This window comes from Ylistrum balloti, unplaced genomic scaffold (assembly GCF_031769215.1).
Source record: "Ylistrum balloti isolate Yb309-2 unplaced genomic scaffold, AGI_CSIRO_Ybal_v1 Utg370450, whole genome shotgun sequence".
Classification (NCBI taxonomy): Eukaryota; Metazoa; Mollusca; class Bivalvia; order Pectinida; family Pectinidae; genus Ylistrum; species Ylistrum balloti.
Window position 1 is genome coordinate 3,766,151 of NW_026782299.1, and position 26,797 is coordinate 3,792,947.

General features: G+C 34.9%; 1 protein-coding gene across 1 annotated transcript in view; it reads right to left on the reverse strand.

Annotated features, from left to right (window-relative positions):
- The window catches only part of LOC132555013 (ankyrin repeat domain-containing protein 27-like), a 62,952-nt gene that overhangs the window by 34,783 nt on the left and 1,372 nt on the right, over window positions 1–26,797 (reverse strand). Inside the window, exons 3-22 of the mRNA XM_060219347.1 lie at window positions 26,379–26,501; window positions 25,905–25,967; window positions 25,477–25,570; window positions 24,605–24,688; window positions 24,063–24,217; window positions 23,427–23,483; window positions 22,570–22,849; window positions 21,986–22,061; window positions 20,946–21,011; window positions 19,284–19,371; window positions 18,433–18,513; window positions 17,876–18,065; window positions 17,072–17,211; window positions 16,484–16,576; window positions 15,880–15,988; window positions 15,227–15,387; window positions 12,028–12,186; window positions 11,091–11,213; window positions 4,198–4,392; window positions 3,909–4,028 (exon numbers count right to left, since the gene is read on the reverse strand). Coding sequence (XP_060075330.1) covers window positions 3,909–4,028; window positions 4,198–4,392; window positions 11,091–11,213; window positions 12,028–12,186; window positions 15,227–15,387; window positions 15,880–15,988; window positions 16,484–16,576; window positions 17,072–17,211; window positions 17,876–18,065; window positions 18,433–18,513; window positions 19,284–19,371; window positions 20,946–21,011; window positions 21,986–22,061; window positions 22,570–22,849; window positions 23,427–23,483; window positions 24,063–24,217; window positions 24,605–24,688; window positions 25,477–25,570; window positions 25,905–25,967; window positions 26,379–26,501 — 2,457 coding nt within the window. The remainder of the gene's footprint in view (window positions 1–3,908; window positions 4,029–4,197; window positions 4,393–11,090; window positions 11,214–12,027; window positions 12,187–15,226; window positions 15,388–15,879; window positions 15,989–16,483; window positions 16,577–17,071; window positions 17,212–17,875; window positions 18,066–18,432; window positions 18,514–19,283; window positions 19,372–20,945; window positions 21,012–21,985; window positions 22,062–22,569; window positions 22,850–23,426; window positions 23,484–24,062; window positions 24,218–24,604; window positions 24,689–25,476; window positions 25,571–25,904; window positions 25,968–26,378; window positions 26,502–26,797) is intronic.

Genomic DNA, 26,797 nt, shown 5'->3' on the forward strand with positions numbered 1-26,797 from the left:
CCAACCACACACCAATAAGTGATGGCTGTTATCCCAACTACAAACCAATAAGTGATGGCTGTTATCCCAACAAACCAATAAGTGATGGCTGTTATCCCAACCACAAACCAATAAGTGACGGCTGTTATCTCAACCACAAACCAATAAGTGATGGCTGTTATCCCAACCACAAACCAATAAGTGATGGCTGTTATCTCAACCACAAACCAATAAGTGATGGCTGTTATCTCAACCACAAACCAATAAGTGATGGCTGTTATCCCAACTACAAACCAATAAGTGATGGCTGTTATCTCAACTACAAACCAATAAGTGATGGCTGTTATCCCAACCACACACCAATGAGTGATGGCTGTTATCCCAACCACACACCAATAAGTGACGGCTGTTATCTCAACCACACACCAATAAGTGACTGTTATTCAAACCAAAAACCAATAAGTGATGTCTGTTATCTCAACCACAAACCAATAAGTGATGGCTGTTATTCAAACCAAAAACCAATAAGTGATGTCTGTTATCTCAACCACACACCAATAAGTGATGGCTGTTATCCTTACCACAAACCAATAAGTCAATGCTGTGATGGCATTTTCATCATCTAGTAACATCATCAGGTTTCATTTCCAACTTGTCTTTTATCAACTATGTGTTCCAGTTACAGCAATCATCTTAAACAGCATAGGGAATCAAACATTTTCAAGCGACCTCCGTGTAACCTACTGTCAAGCCCAGTATGGGATATGATAGCATTATACCAAAGTGTCCTTTATTCATAACATGATATCACTACAAGAGAGAGAGACTATTACCCATATATAATGATAATGAGCATTACAAGGGTTACAGAGTTAATTACAACAGTAACTGTAGATACACTAATTTTAAGTATTAGAAGATCTTTAGGTATTATCCTCATCTCCAATAATAGTAATTCTTAAGGACCATCAAAACAAAGTCCTACATTACATATTTATAAATAAATGTATAATAATTATCTTGAATGTTAAATGAGACATCAATAATATTGTTAGGAAACCTTTCCCAGGGTTAGCCTTTCAGTCCATTGATTAATCCTAGCGGCATTAATATTTCTTCCTTGTCTTATAAAAACAAAGTGAGCAAGTGTTCATATAGATATATATCTACCCACTCCCCAATCTTTTATTTCTTTATAAATACAGGGGTTCATGAGATATCTAGTGCACAAGCATTTTATTTCAAAAAGAGTCAAGTGTTACTTTTGACTTCCAACCCTTTCCAATCACCACCAAAGTTTAATCAGATTTAGAACTTGAGGGTGTCATGTTAAATTGTGTCTAGGAGTTCATACATTCTAATACATATGCTTTTTATTTTAAAAAAAAAATACTGAAGTTTGACCTTTAACCTTTACTCTTGACCAATGACTACCAAAATCTAAATAGGTGTACAACTTGCTGGTGTGACCCCTGTTGTACAAGTTTTTACTACATACTTTCTTTTACTAACTTTGAGGTAGAATAAGCATTAAACTGATTGGTGTAAGTTGTACTGTAAATCAGGATATTTGGGATGTAGTAACATTCTGGCTTTGGGGGCCACCATAGCTCAGTTGATTACAGCATTAGCATATATAATCTCAGATGAAAAGCCACTGCGCCTGTTTGGATGCTCACCATCCATGGCAGTTTGTGTTTCTCAGGAAGCTGAAAAACAGATTAGTCTGTGCTGATGTGGTTGTGTCCTTCAGCAAGACGCTTTACCCTAATTGCTCTGGGTAGCATACAACAGGCCTCCCTTATTTTGTTCAGTGGTTTAGCTACCAGTAACTACAAGGAGACACCGCCTCAAAATGACTGGCTGTTTATGGCCCAATGAACCCAACAAACACAACCATTTTGGCTTATTAAGTGCCAAGAATTACCAGTAACCAAAGCGAAACTCACCAATTTAGAATGTTGTTCATATCAAAAGAACCAGATCTCAAGACAAACCATTTTTCGGTTCAGTGATTAAGTAATATAGTTTTATTTATGTATTAAAGCAACAGAAGATTTTTTTAACTAATGTGTTTTGTCCTTATTAGGTATGTTCTCTATAAATAGCCTTGACAACAACCATGATCCTAGAACTTACTTTCACTGATCCTTTTTTACATAATTAAGGTTACATGGTGAAGATTTCTGGTGCAACCAGCTTACACTGACTTCATTGAATGACATGGTGGAAGGGAGGTAACTTTTACATCTTACCTCATTCATCTATCAGATCTTTACCTGATGTTTTGCTAAGCCACTATATCAAAATTAGTCAATGCCATCTACGTTAGCAACCTGCACTTCCCTGCAAATATGGTATGGTCGCAAAACCTGACCTCTCAACCAATCAAATTTCTGCATCTTAGCCTGGATTGAAGTCTGAGAAGCAACTAAGAACTATTTAACAACATATGGCGGACCACAAAAGGGAAGTCTGAACAGTCCATTAGCTCATAATAGTGGTGTCAAAATATAGGTACAAGCTGTGATAACACAGGGACAAGAAAACTTGCCAAGAATCTCTAGCTTGAAGGGAGACACTGGTAACACCAGTGCAAGTTTAATCCCACGGCCCACTATTCTTCAAATATCTTAACTAAAAGGTGTTCTTAATGAATTGGAAATTTGACCTTCTTATCAGTATCAAAACCTGTGTAGGTACGTACAGTTCAATATTGAAAGTGACAAGTAAAATAAGAACTTAACACAACAAGAACCAAGATTTTTTCTGTAAATTTTTTTATTCTCATGATATAGAAACTTTCTGATCCACAAACATCGACAAATAATTCAAGTAATTTAAGGTATAAATTGTATGATTTATTTAGCAAAGACAGATGTAACCATTCCAACCAATCAAACCAAATGATATCACATGATACATTAAAACTATGTTTGATAGGGAATATGACAATTAGAAAACAGGAGTACACTAAGTTGTGCTGAAAGCAAATTCATGCTACCATGAATTTGGCATTTAATGTATATCTATTACAAAACGTTTGTTGGTAATTTCTTTCATGGTTTAAGCTCAGGATGTCACTTTGAGTAAAACCTTTTGTGTATGTCCCACAGAGGCACTCATAATTCTATCATCTGAAGCCTAATTGGTAATATATCTATTTTTAAGGTTGGTCTATAACTACGAAAACAACAAATATTTTCCCATAGCAAAGATTTTGTGCTAGGCAGTAACAAAAAAACAATTGAAATTTCAGGTTGATAAATCAAATAGATCTACGAGATACATCAATCTGATTCTATACCTGCTTCAGAATCTTTTCAACCAAGAAAATTGATGACAATTTATTCTTAAGGGTGGGGCACTTGTAACACACATCCCTTCATCTAGACAGACAGGTTTTAACTCTCTGAATGGACATGAAAGTAAAGTAATGGTGCCACATGCCCAACCACATGAGGTTTCCCTGGGTACTCCGGTATCCTCCTACAGTGAAACCCCTTGCACACTTCCATCCAGGCTAATGAGAGGGATCAATTTCATACTTCTGATTAATATAAATTGAAATAACTTGTTTTATGACTGTTGTAATATGACATTCTTAAATACAAGGATATATGACATACCTTCAAATAGACTTGATTTCAGCGCTTGGCATGGGCAACACCAAACTTATTTTCATAACCCCTTTAGCCTCTAAGTCCTGTTCAGGCCATACTTCCCTTTGGTAAGACATAATTGCTTTACTCAAATCAATTAAAGGAGAAACTCTGACAGAAGGATGACATGACCTGAATAACTGCAGCAACACTGATTTTATTTGTCACTTGCCTATCTGAATTAAATTTAGGATACAGGTCACCAAAGGATGGTTGCCTTAGAAAAATGATTGACATTTCTGTAGAAGTAATATAATCACAACTTACCTGCACTAGAAAGTTGAGGAGTGTAAGGTTGCCTTTAGCACAACATATATGAACAGGGGTATCTCCGGCTAAGTCCCTTAAATCGGTCTGGGCACCATTCTTGACTAGCACCTTGGCAATCTAAAAATGAAAATGTGAGGATGTCAAATGACAAAGTGCAAGGCAACCAATCAGCTGATTATAAATACAGGACAGCACAAAACAACCAATCAGCAAATCACAAAATACAAAACAACCAATCAGCTGGTAACGAAATACAAGACAACCAATCAGTAGATGAACTTCTTACCTCATTATAACCAAGGAAACAGGCAAGGTGGAGAGGAGTGATGTCCTTTATTGTATGACAATTGACACTGGCACCTCTCCTCAGGAACAGTTTGATAAATTCCAAGTTCCCACATAAAACGGCACGAAGCAGTGGAGAGTAGCCGGCTTTATCCTGGGTGTTGATATGGATACCGTTCCTTCCCGAGCTTGACATCTAGGAAAATACAAATCACAACTTTGTCAAGAAATGCTAGGATCATACCAACAAGGAATTATATTTACAGTGTCAATAGGTTTCATTTAAAATAAACAAGGGATAAAATTTCAAATAAACAAGTGATTTGATTTTAAATAAACAGGGGATTAAATTTTAAATAAACAACAAGGGATTACTTTTACAATAAACAATTATATTTTGATTGAACTAAGTCAATGAAGAGTTATACAATGGTACAAATTATCTGCCTTTGAACTCTGGTCAAAATATTCAAATTATCATCAAAACTCATGGGAGACAGATTGTAGGAATTTCTGCAAAATTTTCTGTACATGAAACTCATCATCACATGTACTGACAGCTATTAAAACATTATTACAGTCTGCTTTTATAAATATGTTCATAAAATTAATGTTGGTATTCCAAAGAGTCATACATAAGTTTGATTCCATTTACATATATATGAATATCATTGAAGGATATACAGTGCTATTTTATCACACACCATCAGATCCATGTGCTTTTTTCAATGCATGTACATAATAAGAGTAAACTGCTTTTGCTGAGTATGTTTTAAAATAAACGGATATTCATTACAAGTCAGGATTTTATGGGATATTATAAAGAAAACTGTACAAAATCATCCACGTACTAATGGAAATTGTACACCTCAATTTACCATTAAAACAAACATAGGATGTTTATTTTGCAGAAATTATTACATATCTTGCTAGATCAATCTACAAACATTTGTGCAGCCCTGATTGTGTCATAACAGGTTTGAATTGTTATAAGCTGTACAGAATAAAATATTTGTGTAAATCATAAAATCAAGAGAAAATGAAGTAATAAAACTGTACCCCGAGCAGAAGTGAAGCCCATACACACTTGTGTATTTATCCAATACTCTGCATAATATCTATGTTCTGGTGACCTTTCAGTTCCAGATTTTCTGATGCGTTCTATTTTGACAGTTTGGCCAATTTCATCGATCCAAACTGTCCAAAGGAGAGAGATGATAACCATAGCTTTTAAAGTCATTAAAATGGGTTCATAAATGATACAGAACAGCCAGAAATTTTGCAATTGGGATGGAACATCTCTTTAAAAGAAAAATTGTTACATCTATATGCTAAGACCACTCTCTGGAGGTTCGTTGAATGGTTTCTCAACAGGGGCAGTCTGTTAATACAAGTGGTTTCTTCATAAAGGTGATCTTTTCATTAATGGCTGAACTCTATAAAGCTAGCATCTTGTGAGATCTTTTAAAAGAGAACCCTCGTAATAGAGGTGGTCCCTTAATTCAGGTGATCTTTTATTGCATGTTGACTCCTAATAGTTGGATATCTTAACACAGTCGGTCATGATTAAGCAAACAATGGAATTGATTTATGTACACCATTTCTTTTTTCTTTACACAAGTGGTCTTTTTAAAGGATGGTCTAAAGAATGTATGTCATCAGGTTTTTTTAACCTAATTTAAATCAGTTCAAGTAACAACTAGGACACAGTCATCACGATCCCCCGCCATGTTCATTTGTAAAATATATATTAACAAGGAAAACAAGAAACAGGTCCCAGTAAGCTTGTTAAACACACACAGAATTTGTAAGGTAACAAGTCTACCAAGCAAATAATTCATTTCTTCCTTCAAAAGATAGCATGCGTAAAAGCATTCAGTAAGAGTGCCCGAAGATCCCAGTAGCCACATAAAATGTGCATAGAATTTGCCAATAATCGAACCTGAACAAGGAATAATGTAATAAGTCTACAAAGCAAGTTTCCTACAGATCTTATCATATCATCATAAGATAATGTGCAGACAGATTTCCCATAAAGTGATGAAAGAAATCAGCCAATCAGGTCACAGCAGCCTAATTAAATATTCACTGAATTTGCTGTTAATCAAATTTGGGCAAGAGATTTAGTGTACAAGTGTACCAACAAAGTTTCTTTGAAATCCTTCCAGTCCTTCAAAAGATGCAGAAAGCATCATCTGGACAGATGGAAGGATGGACAGAAGGATGGATGGAAGGACAAACAGACGGAACCCTTTTGAATATCCCTCCGACTGGGGATAACAACAAGGAAAGATAAAACTAAGCCTAAGTGGATAAATATCTGCAGAATGAAATATTACAGTAATTGACCCCTGTTGGAATTTACATCTTTTGAAAGCTACGTCTACTGGAACAAGGTCACAAATTTGCAAATCTCTGATTATATTAAATAAACCTGAGCTGTATGGCTAGCTGACACACACATTATCTATTAACAACATATCAACACAGTCACAATGTAAAACCATATATGTTAGTGAGGATCAATTTTCATGATTTTCAAAAAACCCCTGATTCGTAAACATTTGATTTTGTGAATAAATATAGCTCTATAAATGTGCTTGTACTAATTATGACAGTTCACAAGACTCAATGGCATACATCCTCCTCTAAAATTAATGATTTTAATGATGTAAAACAAATTGTATCTGGATTTTATAAAAAAAAAAAAAAAAAAAGTGCAATTACTAAAAAATAACCCTGACAATATCAAGCATTGTTTTGAATGAAGCTCTTTGTCCAAGCTAAAACATATGTCATAAGCAAGCGGGATATTTAAGTAGGTATCCATTTGCAAAGTTTACAAATAATGTTAGCAATGGAAACATTTTATTGCAGTATTATTTTAGTAGTGAGGGATCATGATAAAAGCTGGTTGAACTAGAACCGTCATCCTGAACTTACTAATACCAACCACCCCTTCCAACAAATATGCAAAGATTATTTACTAAATTTGGACCATATGGTCCAAACTCCATTTGAAAAGTCAAAAATGGTTGAAAGACAATCAGAGGCCAGGATTGTGTAACTAGTAACTGAAACACCTAATGTATCCTAATATAGGTTTTAATTGGTTATACCAATTGAACATAGCTAAATAATAAAATCTGTTGAATGACTAAGGGGCAATGACCATTTATATTAAAACCTATTTTCAGTTACCAGGACAACCAAAATTTCAGAAAAACAAAACAAGAAAAAGAAACCATGTTTCATATTAAATGGTACTGTTCAATGAAGGTGTGATAAAAATTTCAAGTCAATTTGATGCTCAGAAAGCAGCTATTTCTCAAAATGAATAGCCAGACAATATTGGATTTATTTTCTGTATAAAAGGGGGAAAACTCTCTGGTACAGAGGGGGGGGGGGTGGCACATCTCCATATTGTTCTGGTCATTCCCAAAAATATTTTAAAAGATTTTTTTTTAAACTTTGGGAATGCCTAGCCTCACAACTCCAACATTATTGTTAAAACTGAAATGTTGCAATTACCAGAAAATGCTTGTCAATGGCTTGAGAAACAATCTAACATTACAATATGAAAGTTACAGAAAATTATGAAGTCTCTCTATCTTTTTTACTAAAAAGATACTTCATTAATTCTTTTAAAATTATGTTTTGAAACTATTAAAGGGACATCAAGGTAAAAACACAGATCTTGTTATTGATTGTGTATGTTTTATACACTTCCAGTCATGTTTCTTTGCTATTCTGATATCCACAGTCAAATTCCAGTGACTCAAACTTACTGCCGATAATATCACAATATCAAATTATCTTAAACAATTAATGTGACAAATATCATAAAAAAAATGACTTCCAAACAGATTTTCATCACAATAATATAAAATGCATACAATATGTGAATAGTATTTTCTTTTTCTTTCAAGACTTCTTGTGATGGATTTTTGAAAGCATCAAAGTAATAAGGAGGTATTAAATGTGAAAAAGCAATAATGATTGTACAATGTATATATTTTAAATATAATATATCATACATCAGAACAATGTGAATTAAGGGAATTATATTCATATTAGTCTTTATGAATATATTTTAATTAAAAGTGAAGTGAATATGAAGTACTTAATCATTCTTATTAATCTAGTTAAAACTAGTTTAAAATCATTTTTATATACATGTCATGACATGAATGTTTGTAAGACATAAATGGGGTTCAGCCTTTCCTTCATTGGCATCAATGTCTGACAAATTTCTATAAATAGTAACAATTAACCCGACCTAAGAACCCTGAAATACAAATTCAACGAAAGTATTTTTGAAGTTAACCTTTAAATAAAGATTTATTATAAATGTCTGCCCGCCAATAAGAGGGAGGGGATGTGAAATTGTTTATCAAATTCACTGATTTTTTTTAAGAACTTTGTTTTTGATGAAGGAATAAAAACTACAAAAATGATTAATTTGAAAAAAATCATCAAAATTCATTTCCAGAAGTTACTTTTTCCTTTAACTTAGGATATGTTTTTTCTCAATGATAATCTTTCATGCAATTTAAAGTTTTTGACCATTTATCAGTGTATTTTTATGCACCTGATTGTAACAATCATTTTACAGCTGCTGTATATAAGGGTATAGCATATGAATTGGAGAGAGATACAAAATATCTACTCACATAAAACAGAGGCTGTGAAATAGTTAATATAAAAAATGAAATAAAAAGTAGTTCTATGATACATAAAAATAGCACACATTTGCATTATGTAACCAAGATTAGGATAAAAACAGCGGAAACACAGCTCAAGCATAAATGTTGAAATGTCATAGACATAATCAATATCAATACTGCATTTCCTTATAAGGAAGTGTTTATAATTTTCTGAAAAAGAATCCTTTTACACTTAATATATCGACATAGATCTTCCATACCCTGAAACAGGATGTAAAAGGAATAATCACACTAGAAATAGGACAAAATCATGGATATCCATCAGATTGTGACAATGATTTTCTTAAAACAGGAATGAAGGCCTTGATACAGTCAGAACCCAAAAACACTCACTTTTATAAAGACAAGATTATTGCATCTCAATCATTTCTCTGATAATAAAGTCATCACTTTAATGATGATAATTTTCTTGAAATAGCAGGTATAAGTAGTATTTCACTTAGAAAATGACTGAAGGATTCGGAAGTATGGCATACTTTTATCCATCCTTGTATTGAAGGATGTTGGTTACCAGTAGATATCAGCTTGTATATCATTTCTGAAAAGTCATTCAATTTGAAATTGATTTCATGTTTTATTTTTATTCGTAGTAGCTAGAGGCAATCTCACTGAGGGTTATAAGTCTTGTGCAAGGACATAACCACGACAGCACTAGACACAGCTTTCTGAGACATTCACACTACTCTTAATGTAGAGATCATGCCTATGTCTGCGTAACTGGAATCTTCAACTGAAGGGGGCAAAGTCCAAAGCTCTGCTGTATGACCCTTATATTCAAGGGAAATCTCTTGCAAAGACATAGAAAGATAAACGTTTAAGCTGACATAAATGTTTCTTTTACCTTTAGGGAGAATTTAACAGTGGGCAGAAATAAAAGTTCAATGCGAGGTTGAAAAATCTGGTTTAGAAAATTGTCTATAGAGATACCTCTGTTACAAATCTCCTACATATCACTGAAGTTGATGAATCGTGCAGTGGTCTTACCTTCTGTATGGGGAGACATTTAGCACACTGACAGAGCGGCAGTGGTCTTACCTTCTGTATGGGGAGACATTAAGCACACTGACAGAATAGCAGTGGTCTTACCTTCTGTATGGGGAGACATTTAGCACACTGACAGAATAGCAGTGGTCTTACCTTCTGTATGGGGAGACATTTAGCACACCGACAGAGTGGTCTTACCTTCTGTATGGGGAGACATTTAGCACACTGACAGAGCGGCAGTGGTCTTACCTTCTGTATGGGGAGACATTTAGCTAACTGACAGAATAGCAGTGGCCTTACCTTCTGTATGGGGAGACATTTAGCACACTGACAGAATAGCAGTGGTTTTACCTTCTGTATGGGAAGACATTTAGCACACTGACAGGGTAGCAGTGGTCTTACCTTCTGTATGGGGAGACATTTAGCACACTGACAGAGCGGCAGTGGTCTTACCTTCTGTATGGGGAGACATTTAGCACACCGACAGAGTGGTCTTACCTTCTGTATGGGGACATTTAGCACACTGACAGAATAGCAGTGGTCTTACCTTCTGTATGGGGAGACATTTAGCACACCGACAGAGTGGTCTTACCTTCTGTATGGGGACATTTAGCACACTGACAGAATAGCAGTGGTCTTACCTTCTGTATGGGAAGACATTTAGCACACTGACAGGGTAGCAGTGGTCTTACCTTCTGTATGGGGAGACATTTAGCACACCGACAGAGTGGTCTTACCTTCTGTATGGGGACATTTAGCACACTGACAGAGTAGCAGTGGTCTACCTCCTGTATGGGGAGACATTTAGCACAATGACAGGGTAGCAGTGGTCTTACCTACTGTATGGGGAGACATTTAGCACATTGACAGGGTAGCCGTGGTCTTACCTTCTGTATGGGGAGACATTTAGCACACCGACAGAGTGGTCTTACCTTCTGTATGGGGACATTTAGCACACTGACAGAGTAGCAGTGGTCTACCTCCTGTATGGGGAGACATTTAGCACAATGACAGGGTAGCAGTGGTCTTACCTACTGTATGGGGAGACATTTAGCACATTGACAGAGTAGCAGTGGTCTACCTCCTGTATGGGGAGACATTTAGCACAATGACAGGGTAGCAGTGGACTTACCTTCTGTATGGGGAGACATTTAGCACACTGACAGATTGGCAGTGGTCTTACCTTCTGTATGGGGAGACATTTAGCACACTGACAGAGCGGATGACAGAGCTCCACACCAACTGCAGGTGAAACCTCAAAATCATCTTCATCATCAAAGTCATTCCAGCCAAGGTGGAACTTCACCTGAACGGTTAAAACAACTATTTACATAATATCAAAATCCCATTTCCGGCTCTATACTGTTTTACATGTCATGCATTTTAAAATTCAGAAGTACAATAAAAATTACACAGGTAATACTGTATACTGGGTTACTTCCACCCTAGGTTATTTCTACCCTTGTATGATGATACACAAATTCATCTCATGTTCATTTCACCCTCTCAGAATTTTATTCAAGAAGAAGTGCAACAAAGTTTTGCCCCCATCTTAAATTTGTCCTCTCTGTGCCTCTCTGTTCCTGGTACACATTACAAGATTGTAAGATAGACAATATCAAGCAATCTTTTCAGTTTGTTCTCAGGTTGTTCCACAAACATTACAACACAGGTAAGAAATCAATACATTACAAACAAATAAACAAGCTCGTTCAATATCACCATGATATGACAGATGAAGAAGTCTTGAAATGAAATTTTCAGATGGTGATTATCATAAAGTTTTGTCTTGACTTAAAATCAGTCAATCACAAAACTTTTTCTTCAAATTTTGAATGACAATGTGTTTGAAAATATTATAACAGAAATACTGTAAACCTGCCTTAAGAAGGCAAGTGGTTAAGGGTTCCCATGTCATACAGTTCATATTACTTGAACCTGTATGAAAGGGACACTTGCATTTTTCTGTGTTGTCTTAAATGGCCTTTATATACAGGTTTGACTAAACATGCTTTTCAAGAAGAATATTAAAATATTTGATAATATTTTTATCGCTACGTTGGAGCAATAGGAAGACAAAAATAGAAACATTATAAAGATCTAAGCATTATGAGTAATACCATTGGTAGATCCCCATCACTGATAGCATTGTACAGTTTTTCCATCTGTCGATTCTCTTCTTGGTCAAGGGAGGTAACTACATGGGTAATTGGGGTCTGGGGCTGAGGAGCTTCCAAAGCCACTTCTTTCTTAACAACAATCTCATAGTCTACCATACTCTGTAACAGAAGACACACAATCTCATAGTCTACCATACTCTGTAACAGAATACACACAATCTCATAGTCTACCATACTCTGTAACAGAAGACACACAATCTCATAGTATACCATACTCTGAAACAGAGGACAAACAATCTCATAGTCTACCATACTCTGTAACAGAAAACACACAATCTCATAGTCTACCATACTCTGTAACAGAATACACACAATCTCATAGTCTACCATACTCTGTAACAGAAGACACACAATCTCATAGTCTACCATACTCTGTAACAGAAAACACACAATCTCATAGTCTACCATACTCTGTAACAGAAAACACACAATCTCATAGTCTACCATACTCTGTAACAGAAAACACACAATCTCATAGTCTACCATACTCTGAAACAGAAAACACACAATCTCATAGTCTACCATACTCTGTAACAGAATACACACAATCTCATAGTCTACCATACTCTGTAACAGAGGACAAACAATCTCATAGTCTACCATACTCTGTAACAGAAAACACACAATCTCATAGTCTACCATACTCTGTAACAGAAAACACACAATCTCATAGTCTACCATACTCTGTAACAGAATACACACAATCTCATAGTCTACCATACTCTGTAACAGAAAACACACAATCTCATAGTCTACCATACTCTGTAACAGAAAACACACAATCTCATAGTCTACCATACTCTGTAACAGAAAACACACAATCTCATAGTCTACCATACTCTGTAACAGAAAACACACAATCTCATAGTCTACCATACTCTGAAACAGAAGACACACAATCTCATAGTCTACCATACTCTGAAACAGAAGACACACAATCTCATAGTCTACCATACTCTGAAACAGAATACACACAATCTCATAGTCTACCATACTCTGAAACAGAATACACACAATCTCATAGTCTACCATACTCTGAAACAGAATACACACAATCTCATAGTCTACCATACTCTGAAACAGAATACACACAATCTCATAGTCTACCATACTCTGAAACAGAATACACACAATCTCATAGTCTACCATACTCTGAAACAGAATACACACAATCTCATAGTCTACCATACTCTGTAACAGAATACAAACAATCTTAGTCTACCATACTCTGAAACAGAATACACACAATCTCATAGTCTACCATACTCTGAAACAGAATACAAACAATATCATATTCTACCATACTCTGAAACAGAATACACACAAAGTCTACCATACTCTGAAACAGAATACACACAATCTCATAGTCTACCATACTCTGAAACAGAATACACACAATCTCATAGTCTACCATACTCTGAAACAGAATACACACAATCTCATAGTCTACCATACTCTGAAACAGAAAACACACAATCTCATAGTCTACCATACTCTGAAACAGAATACACACAATCTCATAGTCTACCATACTCTGAAACAGAATACACACAATCTCATAGTCTACCATACTCTGAAACAGAAGACACACAATCTCATAGTCTATATACTCTGAAACAGAATACACACAATATCATAGTCTACCATACTCTGTAACAGAATACACACAATCTCATAGTCTACCATACTCTGAAACAGAATACACACAATCTCATAGTCTACCATACTCTGAAACAGAATACACACAATCTCATAGTCTACCATACTCTGAAACAGAATACACACAATCTCATAGTCTACCATACTCTGAAACAGAATACACACAATCTCATAGTCTACCATACTCTGAAACAGAATACACACAATCTCATAGTCTACCATACTCTGAAACAGAATACACACAATCTCATAGTCTACCATACTCTGAAACAGAATACACACAATCTCATAGTCTACCATACTCTGAAACAGAAGACACACAATCTCATAGTCTACCATACTCTGAAACAGAATACACACAATCTCATAGTCTACCATACTCTGAAACAGAATACACACAATCTCATAGTCTACCATACTCTGAAACAGAATACACACAATCTCATAGTCTACCATACTCTGTAACAGAATACAAACAATCTTAGTCTACCATACTCTGAAACAGAATACACACAATCTCATAGTCTACCATACTCTGAAACAGAATACACACAATCTCATAGTCTACCATACTCTGAAACAGAATACACACAATCTCATAGTCTACCATACTCTGAAACAGAAGACACACAATCTCATAGTCTACCATACTCTGTAACAGAAGACACCCAATCTCATAGTCTACCATACTCTGAAACAGAATACACACAGTCTCAGAGTCTACCATACTCTGAAACAGAATACACACAATCTCATAGTCTACCATACTCTGAAACAGAAGACACACAATCTCATAGTCTACCATACTCTGAAACAGAAGACAAACAATCTTATAGTCTACTACACTCTGAAATAAGTAACTTTATTGGACATACACAAATGTAAAACAACATCTAAACTTATACTGGCTATGAATATGTTTATCAAGGGCCCTGGCATGCGATATATATATTGCTTATTTCGTCAATATTTCATAAAGGATCATTTTAAATTGGATGATTTGAAATACAGATGTAGTTCAATTTACAATTAGAATCTTGGGTAAATGAATTAAAGTGCAATATATTGTTAGGATGAAAACGACTATGATTGGTTTGGTTTTGTCTTCATAACACTGTCCTTTATATATTAAAAATGTGATCAAAATTTGAGAGTAATGAACTTAAATGGCCTTGTGACATGAACAATTAGTACTAAATTCATCTCATAGAAAGTAAACTGAATTCCTAATGTTTACATTTGAAGTTGCGGTCATGTAACATAAATAACTGTTGAAAGTGATGCAGTTTTCCATGACTTCATAAGAAAGTGAATCACAGCAGCTTCTCTTAAACTATGCACATTAAATTCTATGCCGATTATTTACGATAACAAATTCTTTTAGAACTTTTAGAAAAAACTGGTGAGATCTTAACTATGTAGCACTGACCAGTAAAACTGACCAGTAGAACTGACCAATCCTGCTGAAGTCAGAACTTACTTTTGTTCTGTTCTTATTCACTTCCAGTTTGGGCATGGTGGCAGCCATTTTGAGAAATTCCTGGACTTTAGAACTCTGAGCAATGTTAAAGGGTGTCTGCTTCTTCCTGTTTCTCAAGCTTGGTTGGGCATCATTCTCGAGTAGGATGTTCACAATGTTCTCTGGATGTTTAATTAAACACAAGAGATAAATTTTGTGCTGGAGAATGACATAAGAAAGACAACTCTTTTTAGAACTTGCAGAACTGAACATTTAAAATCAACATCAATTATGTAAAATGTTTAGTACATATTAACTATTCAAAGATATTGGGAGCAGTGCGGTGGTAGGATAGTGGTTGACTACTTAAAACAAATTTCAATTCCTTAGTCTTAAATTCAGGCTAACCAAGACATATCACTTTTACATGAGTTCACCTTTACCTTAAATATCCTTATAATATTGCAGACAAAGAAGTCAATGGTATAAAGAGCAAGAATTCACAAATCCTTAACTCACTTGTATAATTAATGTGAACGATATGATTCCATCTAAAAACTTTTATCATGATGTAGACATTCCTTAAACAATGTTTTCCCACATAATTCACAATCCTTTTTTCATAAACCTCACTTGATCTTCTTAGCAAACAATATTCTGAACAATATCCTCACCATAACCCCATTTAGCTGCCAGATGAAGTGCTGTGTCACCACGGACATTCTGGGAGTTGACGTCCAGTTTGGTTTTGGCCTGTTCCAGAAATACCATTGCCTTCACACACTAACAAATAAAAAAATAAATATTCAGTATGTAAGAGATTCAAATTTGAGTTTTCACAAAATGTTAGAAGGTTTTAAAGGCATTTAGATGCTGAAAGTAATTTTTTTTACTGTTTTCTATTTCTAAATACAACTGTATTTTAAAATGTGTTTCTTTAAAGGTACTTCATAAATTAGAGTATGTATAGTAATTTTTATTTATTATCTGTTGGCTTCACCTTGGTGATTTTTATTTTTGTTACGTTTGAGGATGGAAAAATGTTGTTTCATGATTGCTGTGAAATATACATCCTATATCAGGGCTCTCGATCTGCCAGATTTGGGGCCGAATATATCGGCCCCATTCCCTATGCAAAATAGTATCTTTTTTTCCCAATTTAGACCCCAAGTTTTCCCAATTCTAGGAAAACACCATTATTTTTCCCAATTCTAAGGGCCCCGGGCCCCGGGCCCCAGTCCCAAAATGGGGTGTGAGAGCCCTGAATATAATACTTGCATCTTCATGTCCATTGTCCACACACAGATGTAATGGTGTGTTACCTTCCCCGTCTGTCTGGGTACAGTCAGCATTGAAGTGCACCAACAATAACTGTCAAAATCATCAGTAAAGATCAGAGTTTATTTTGTTCAAAATTAATTCTAATATCATTCATCTTTAGGTATTGCATTCACATTATATATAACCTTCAATCTTAGATGTTAATTATTTAGATTTTTTGTATATATATTGCTGAGAAATGTGTTCCCAAAAACAGGTACAAATGTGTTAGTTATTGCAAAATGATTCCCTGTGCCGTTCAGAGCACTCAATTATGAAGTGCCAGGTTTGCTGTTTGCCCGCATCAAGATCACACAAGCATGTTCTGTTACATTCAAGCAAGAGACTTTGCCTGTCTCTACACACTAGCACATCATTTTCCACCCTGGCACTTGTTATTTGTCTGCTGTACAAACAGAATATAATTAAAAATGCTGCATGTGAACTGCAAGTCTGGCATATTTTAATCAAGCAACCTTGAACTCATGAGCTTACAACAACATGTTACACCCACTACAAACCTTGACCTTTTGACCTACAACTTACAATGATGTTTTGGTGACCTTTCTGGCAGGCCAGATGTAAGGGCGTGTAGCTGAGGTAGTCACTGGCGTTTACAACTGCTCCATGCTTTATCAGCACATCTATTAGGTGTGCCTGACCATTTAAGGCCGCAATGTGGAGAGCTTAAGTAAAAAGTAAAAACAGCAAATAACGTCAATCTCTTTTAAATGTCAATTAATCAAATAGAGAGCATTCTTTGTACAAATACAAAGTAAAAAATTCTGACTCCAAAAATAAGATTTATGAAAGAAGTACATCTGTGCTATACCTATATAATCTTTTCTAGGGAGGTAGTAGGACACAACAAGTCGGGGATGGTAAGTTTTAGGTTTACTTTACCTAAAACTTACCATCCCTGACTTGTTGTGTGCTACCACCTCCCTAGATTTCTATTTCTCCCTGTGGGATGCCCTGCATACCTTTAGGTATCCAAGCGGAGGATGACTGAACATCACTGAACTCTAAACTACAGGCGTTGGCTCTCTCTTTGGAGTTTTTATATAATCTTTTGAATCATTTGCAATATCTAGAAATATCCATCTAAATAACCCTAAAACTTTGTTTTGCTAATATGCTGTTCACTGATATTTGAATACAATTAATTTTTATGCATTGATTTTTAAATCAAATCACATCAGAAAAGCAAGCTTTTTATACTCTTTTAGTTGTAGGAAAACAAGGTAACTTATTTGCAGTCATAAGTTTAGGTGAATTCCTTTTCCAACTCCAGAATTTAAAAAATCAAAACAAAGGAATTGTAGCAAGCTGACTATTAAACATCTGTACCTGTATAACCACGATCATCACGTGTGTATGCAGTAACAAGGTTGACATCAGTGCGGTGCTGTGCGGTCAGTTTGGCACACTTTTCACAGCTACACAATGGGTGACACAACTTGAGAGAAACCTGATCCTGACAGTCATGAGGTCGTCGCAACATCTGGGTCACTGCGATCTCGTCACCAAACTGTACATACTAGCGACAGAAAGCACGAAAATAAAACAACAACTAAAACAGGAGGCTGAATGCATCTGTTGCTTGTTTGTTAAGATGGAAATATATTATCCAAGTTAAAGGGAAAGGGATATATCTATATCCCAATTGGTACCAACCCTCTTTGTCACAAACCTTAGGAACTCCAGACTTAATACTATGTAATACTATGCATGCAAAAGTTATAAAGCTCTCTTAATTTCTATCTTGCTGAATCATATTTATTTAAAACAGATAATGATGTCATACAATTGTCTTCATTCCTGTTATTTATTCCTTGGAAAGCCAGTAAAATTTTGTAATTTCTTCAGTTAATTTCCTAATCTAATCTCGACATTGTATTAAATACCTGAAAGAATTTGTCAACAACTGATGTTCCGCCTGACAATGATCGACCCACTACAGTTTTTTGGTCAGCTGTATCCGTTCCCTGCATCAAATATTAGAGTGATTTGAATATTCATTACATCAAATATAAAAGTGATTTTTTTTTCCCCTCTTAAATACAAGAAGCTCAATGGGCCTGCAGCACTCACCTTGTAAATACATAACACCCAAATATCATGCCTCTAGGCCTTTAAGTTCATAAGAAGTCATTTAAATGTTAAACAAATCTGACTCCTGTGACCTTTAATATAAGGCAAGGTCATTTCTTTTCACAAAATGTGTTGAAGCCTCATATTATAAACCTACCAGCCAAATGTTCATAAGAAGTCATTTAAATTTTTTAACAAATCTGACCCCTGTGACCTTAAATATAAGTACTTAAAGGTTATTTCCTTTAGCAAACTTTGTCGGGCTTCATCCTATGAACATACAACCTAAATATCAAAACATTTGATCCATCGGTTATTGAGAAGAAAGTTAATGCCAGATGCCAGACAGGGGATGACGGATGGATGCCGCACTACGGCATATTCTTATTTAAAGACTTAAAAATAAAATCTTTCACAAACTTGATATTTTTAATTGAGTTATTCCCACTTTCAAAATGTTAATTTCACTTTGCTACTTACATGAATAATATACAAATAAGAATTTGAATTTTTCTTTTTTTTTTACCACAACATTCTGTTCTGCTATAAGTTGTACATGTATATAAACATGGGTTGAATGAGTCAAAATATTCACAATATCTTTTTGAAATTTCAGTATCAAATGCACAACAAAACAGCAGACAATTTTCTATGGCATACAAACCATGATTCTGTGTGCCTTAATGGCCTCTTCCTTGAGGCGCCCACTGCGTATATGTTCCAAAGCTGCCTCCACTGTCGTCAGGTAAAACCTAAATAAAGAACAGGACTAGAGAATAAGCTAAATGTAAATACCGGTAAATAATATGGAAGAAGATGATGAAATATTTTCACCATTGACTGATTCTTAATTACATTCATAAGAATTTGCAGAATTAATTACAATCCAACTTGTATGAATCAAATTTCTCAATGTATTGAAGTTTTTGTCTGGTCCCGAATTTTATTCCTATATGTTACTACTTATTGGCCCCTTATTAATCAAACTTTTCGATATAACGAAGTTTTTTCACGGAATGTAACATATGATAACATAGTCATTGACACCTCATGATTCCAACGTAACATTAACCTACACTGTACAGGTATTTTCGCCCCTTGGCAAAATTTCACACATTTCAAAAAAAAGTGCTACCTGACAATGGGATTTCGGTAGCCCACTATCATTAGCTTTGTGTTAAGGGGTTAATTAATGACTGGAGACTGTTTTAAATTTAATTGTTTACTTGTTATCTAATGGAAGATTATGGGATATCGTGTGATGTTCACCACCGTCACTGTGGTGATGGCATTTATTTAGGTCTTATTTACGGAATTATTTACGGAATTTACGGAAAACAATCCGAGGAAATCCTATCACTTGTATGATGATAACACTTATTCCTTAAGCGTCACTTTCTAGTTTTAAGCATTAAGACAAGAGAAACACAGTGATTTGTCTGTCAGTCATGCGTTCTCCGATAGATTCAAGCTGGCCGTTATCAGAACATCGGCAAAACACTCTTGTAATTTCTACAGCTGAAGATGTGTGATGTTAGTGCTGTTGTTTCTTGATAGAAAACATTATAATTTGCTTTCTTTTAAATTCAATAGTGCCTATAACCTTTACGTATTACTCCTCAAATAATTACTGTAACATGTGAAGTCCACTTTTATGCTGTGCATCGTTTCATTTATAGATAAACTTGTAAAATGCATATACTGAGTGACATAAAAGATCAATTTCCCGTTGATTTCTATTTAAAGTTAAGTTTACTTTTTCATGATTAAAAATGTTTTGTTTAAAGGTTAAAATGCATCTTTTCATTTAACCTTGTGTTTTGGTATTTGTTGTGTTTGTTCACATAGAAATATTGTGTCATCAACTATATATAGCCATGAACATGAAAACGTCGATATAAACAACCACGCATGATTCGAAGACTCAATGTATCAAAGTTTTTTTTGTAGTCAATTTAACTTCGAAACAACGAAGTTTTTGACTGTAGTTTGTGTTACTTGTTTGCTGGGTTTATTGTCATTAGAACAGCCATTTTCATTTTGAGGCAGAACCTCCTCAAAGCGGCGGATGGCTAATGGAAAGAACACATGTACATGCAGAAGACAGCCACATGATATCCAGAGCATTGAGAGAAAGGTATCTTGCCAAAGAACACACCATAGCAACATGTCACTGCCATGTACAGTAACTTACACCATAGCAACATGTCACTGCCATGTACAGTAACTTACACCATAGCAACATGTCACTGCCATGTACAGTAACTTACACCATAGCAATATGTCACTGCCATGTATAGTAACTTGTACATAGTCAAATACCTACGAGTATTCATCATCCTCTGTCATCTTTGAGAAGTGAAAGTATTTCATGTACATCAGATTGGCAGTCCTGCAATATCATCAAAGAAAGTTGATTAAGATATCAGTATTGAATTACTTAGCAATTTTTCATGCTTAATTCAGTAAAACCTTTTACATTTTGTCTGTTGAATTGAGCAAATCATAGACTTAATAAGATTACAATCTATCATACAAATCTTTGATCCAATTTATCTTGAAGTTTCCAACTGACATCGAGTTTGATCTCATCCTGAGTTTCACTTTGAATAAGATTTTACAAAATGTCAGCCTGATACCTACCAGTGCACGATTTCCTTGTCTTACCCTAGGGTTGAGACAAGCAACAATGACGAGACCGAGAAATGGAACTACCTTTATTAGGTCACACATATACACTAGTTCATCTGCTACTGAGATCTGGAGTAATCCTCGAAACTGAGAATCCTGTGTTATCATCATGATTAATACTCATCTTAATCCACAAGTTGTCATTAAAAAGATATATAAAGTATCAAGAGTATAAGTACATGAGATTTTTCACTGGCATGTACGCTAAAATTATATTTTGTGTAAGATTAAAACAAAAGGCCTGAAGTGTCTGAGGTGTGGGCCTCACCACTATTTATATCCAACCTGGTGTTTTTGTTTGCACTCAATACACTTGGTCTTGCACTCAAGACAAGGAAAACGAGGTAAGAGAAAATAATCATTCACCCCCGTTAGGGTGAGATAGATATCAACCCATGGGGAGTGGTCATACATTTGGCACTCCTCATGTTTGACAACCTAATAACCTTCCCCTCAGGCTGAGATCCCCTATCTCATCTTAAGGAAGTTAATCATTTTTATTAATCTCTAACTTATACAGGTCACAGATCTATTGATCAATTTTTTTCTGTCAAGGTTACATCCATTATAAAGACCCAAATTCTGATCTGAACAGAGAGCAGAGATTACTCTTAGCTAGTTTTATGATTACTGTAAAACAATAACAGCTGATATCACTTTGTCTTGCACACATACCAGTTAGGAATCTCGGATTTCACTACCAACAAGATGAGGATTGGCAAGAAGTCATCTGTCGTCATTAACAAGGAATCTGTTAAAATCAGTAAGAAAATGTGGCTGTTAAACAGGGATCTACTATAAAATGCCAGAACTTCATAGTGAAGCATTTTCATTTATCGTTTGAGTGATTAAAATCCACATCTTTTTACAACAATTTAGCTTTTATATATTCTATTGGAATGAAATAAGGAAAGAATTGGTCAAACAGTTTTTAACTTAAAAAAAGTTTTTCTCATATAACACAAAAACAGAAACAAAAGATAGAAAATAACAACTCAATTCTAATCAGGTATAGACTTTGGTAGGATGATGCTATGGTGTGAATATGAACGAAATCTGTCCATGGATTCATGAGATATCTTGTACACATGGTTATCAAGGACGGTTGGACAGACAGATGCACACACACACACAGACATGTGTAAAGTGATAACTATATGCACCCCTCCTACATAAGTGGGAGGTATAAGGATTCCTGAAAAATAGAAAGTGTCTCAACCTATTTTTATGATGTAGTTTGTATATTAGGATTTACTTGCCTTTAGTTTCCCCATTGTTCTGAGATAGCGGCTTGCTTAGGTTGGTGACGACTCGTTTCAAACAAGAGAGGCGCCCCATTGGAGTACTGAACTTGTTGATCCTAACCAGCTCTTTCTTGGCATATACAATGTTCCGAACAAACTCTGACCTTATACCAAGGTCATGAGGCTTGACATCTGTGCTATTTCGTACCATCTTATTGACTTCAGAATCTTCACTCGACATACATGCTGTCAGTGTTTGGAACAGGTGGCGATGCAATGCATGCATAATGTATGTCTAAGAATTGAAATTCATTTATTTTTTCATTGAATGAAAACAAAACCAATTGTCAAAGTTTTGAAAAGATGGAAATTCATGTAATAAATGTATTCAGCTAAAAATCTATAATTTAAAACCATTCAAATGTATTACCTGGTAACACATTTATCTTGCATTACCATACTTATGTTTTCTAATAGAATCAGGGCTTAAAAAACATAACACCTCATTCAAAGTCAGGTACAGAGTGATGAACTCATATTTGTTGATAAATCTACAGGGCGACAATATGTGTGGGTTGGAATATCACCTAGAAATGGCTTTTTATCAACAAACATACTATCATTTTGACAACATCTTATCTATACAAAGTTGTTACTGCACCATAACTTCTTGATTGAGACTTTGTCATTATTATGGGTTTAGCAATATATCAATAGACCCTAGAAAATTAAAAAACATGTGGGTTTTGTAAGATGATGGCAGTGAACATAATGAAAACTGATTGTGGGACCTTACATTATAAGCTTACTTAAAACATTATCAACAGCTTATAAAGTCTTTTTCAAGCTTTGAAATAGATGAGCATACGTACCTCAACAGCCATCTTTAGATTATCCATGTCTGTCTGACTGTGCTGTGCCGTGCGTCTCTGTTTTCAAACGTAAAAAGACATCACTACATATCATATGATATCAATTTCCTCTTATAATAAAGTAGGAGTATTTCTCCAACAAAAATGAAGGCATAGTAATTTACATAAACAAGCGTAACATTTTCTGAGACAATTGTTTGAGGAAATATCATTTAAATTTTCATGCAGTTATTTTCAAACAAGATATGCAGATTCATTTTCTAAAAACCAAACAAGTATTTTATTTAACACATGAATGATTTCCTTTTTTCATCATAAATGTGGGAGAACTCTTTTGTTTTATTTTTTACATGAAAATGATAATACGAAAATATACTGTGTTATTTTACAGTCATTACAAACTACCCATTCATAATGTTAAATAATTCATAGCTTGTTCTGATTCCAACTAATAAGAAAATGCAATGTGATTACAAACACAAAAGATATAGAAAGGCAAATGTCCTGCTAAAATTGAAATTGAAATATAATTTATATATAGTTTCTGTATACAGGAATTTAAAGGAAACACAAATTTGGATATTACTGTGTTAAATGTAACAAGAGATCAATTATAAATTAATGATATCAACTCACTACATTAGCATCTTTCAGAACAGTCTGCATGGATTTGGTAAACTGGGCACTGGCAGCATCCACTAAACTCCTGAAACTTTCACCCCGCAGTCTGTTGTATGATAAACTAAATGATTCCAGCAGCCTAGTGAGCATTTCTTCAGTCTTCCGTCCACCTAAAGGAAGAAATTGTTTTTTAAACTTCTTCAAAGAAACAAAGGATTTTTTTCAATTAAAGAAATAAACTGCCTATTCACATGTTGAAAGATACACATTGTCTTCTTGCAATGTAAATAATTTTGAAAATTACTCATTAAATGTTCTTGCAAAAAAACCCACCAAAATCTTGGAAGTTTTTGGTCTTTTTTTTCTGCTGTTTTTATCATCCTGTGAATACATTTTCATAGGAGTGGTTACCTTGTGGTAACTGTTATCTTCCCTTTCTTTGTTTTTTGGTAAATAACATCTATTTGTACTAAATTACTCATGCATTAATTAATTTTCATACAAAACAAAGCTCTGTTTCCAGCATAATGAATTACATCACTAAGAAATTGTCTTACCTGGATGTCCAAACAAAAGTTCTTTGCATTCATCAAATGATGTAGGCCGCTTTGTGATCTTCTCCTGTTGGTCATAGCCAGATTCTGAAACAAAAGTAACATGTACTAAGATGTTTGCTCATACTGGTCAAGCAGGTTTGGTGATGATAGCACCTGTTGTATTTAGTTGAATAATATGGAGTTTAACACAAAACATTTTATAATTCTGACACAAAAATTAGTGATAAGCTAACTAATTCTCTTTCTGTGAGAGCATCAAAATATAATACTGTAATACTGAAAACAAGGTCATTACGTGATGAATTACATTACACATTTACCAACACCTACTCATGCTGTATTAGGGTAATAAGTTACTAACCTAGTTTTGCAGAGCAGGCAGTTGACACACAGGAACATGACAGTGGTCAAACTGTCACCTGTTCTGGTGGTCATCTTGTACAAGGACAATAACTTACCCACATCAGTTCAGGTGGTCATATTGTACAATGACAATTACTCACCCACACCTGTTCTGGTGGTCATATTGTACAAGGACAATTACTCACCCACACCTGTTCTGGTGGTCACATTGTACAAGGACAATAACTTACCCTCACCACTTCTGTTGTTCAGGCAATTGACACACAGGACCCTGACAGTGGTCACATTGTACAAGGACAATAACTTACCCACACCAGCTATGTTGTTCAGGCAATTGATATACAGGACCCTGACAGTGGTCACATTGTACAAGGACAATAACTTACCCACACCAGGTATGTTGTTCAGGCAATTGACATAAAGGACTCTGACAGTGGTCACATTGTACAAGGACAATAACTTACTTACATCTGTTCTAGTGGTCACATTGTACAAGGACAATAACTTACCCACACCAGTTCTGTTGAGCAGGCAGTTGACACACAGAACCCGGAAACTCTCATTGTTATTGTTGTAGAATATTTCTTCAAATAAGATTGGAACCTGGAAAACAAAACAGCATTAGCTGTTATTTTCTTCTCAAACTAGACCTTGCTTACAACAATTACGACACTTTGCCTATTACATAAGTTGATTTCATGTCTAGATTTTAGATTTTAAAACAGAAGTGATGTTTAACATAGATACACAAAACGGCTACTTCCACTTCAACTACCCTTTAATCAAATATAACATTCAAAACTACTCCAGCTTCCATGCCAAACCCAAAAACTACCCTTTTTGTACATGATAATAAGAGATAAATAGGTTGATTCATTCTTTTTCTTTCTAACTTTCCAGGCTATTAATGCTGATGCTGCATCTAAGTTCTACTTACCGTTCTTCCTGGTTCTGAGTTTGTTGGTAAAATGTTAACAGTTCCGTTAGTGATAGTCAATTTCTGAAAATAAATGAAATTTCACATTTAAGTCTATTTTAACTAAGAAGGCTGTGAGATTAAGTATGATTTTCAAGCTACCATGGTAGAACATCTAACTTTAACATTTGAAGATCTGATGGTGGTCAATTTCAAATACCTCAGTCCCAAAAACCAATGAGTATTCTATCTACCCAGTAACATCAGGAGTCAACACATTAACTCTCACTCAAACATAGAAAGTGGACATTGAAATAGCATTGTAATGTGCTTATAACTAGATAAATGTGGCAAGGTTACCCTTAGAAAAGCAAAGGTACTGGAATGGAGAAGTGAAATAATACAGCAAAGAAAATGAAATTTCTGGTAAACATCATCAGATATAATGCTGGAGTTTTAATATAGTTGTAGCTTTAATTGGAAATATTAGTATACCTTGTTTGACCAGCTCTTGAATTCCTCACCACCATCCTCTAATGATAACACAACATGTTCTATGATGTCCTCACGAGAAAAATTGGACTCCTTCACCACAGACGAATACTTGGGAACACACAACTGAAAACACAGTAAAAAGAAAATCTCTTTATAAATGTAAACCAAACTTTCTGAAGCCTATAGGCTTGTAGTTCAAATACATGATTTTTTTTTCAATAAAAACAATCATATTCTGTCTAGAGTTAAGAGTTTTCGGACTGACAGAAGGTTTATCGTAAACATTTATAATAAACATTTCTCAATATGTTGAGAAAATTACTTAAAAGGCTTTTCTTACAGTAATATTTATCAAGCAATATTTTGTTTTTATTAAATCATTATTACTTGTAATATATTACAAAATGAAAATGACATTC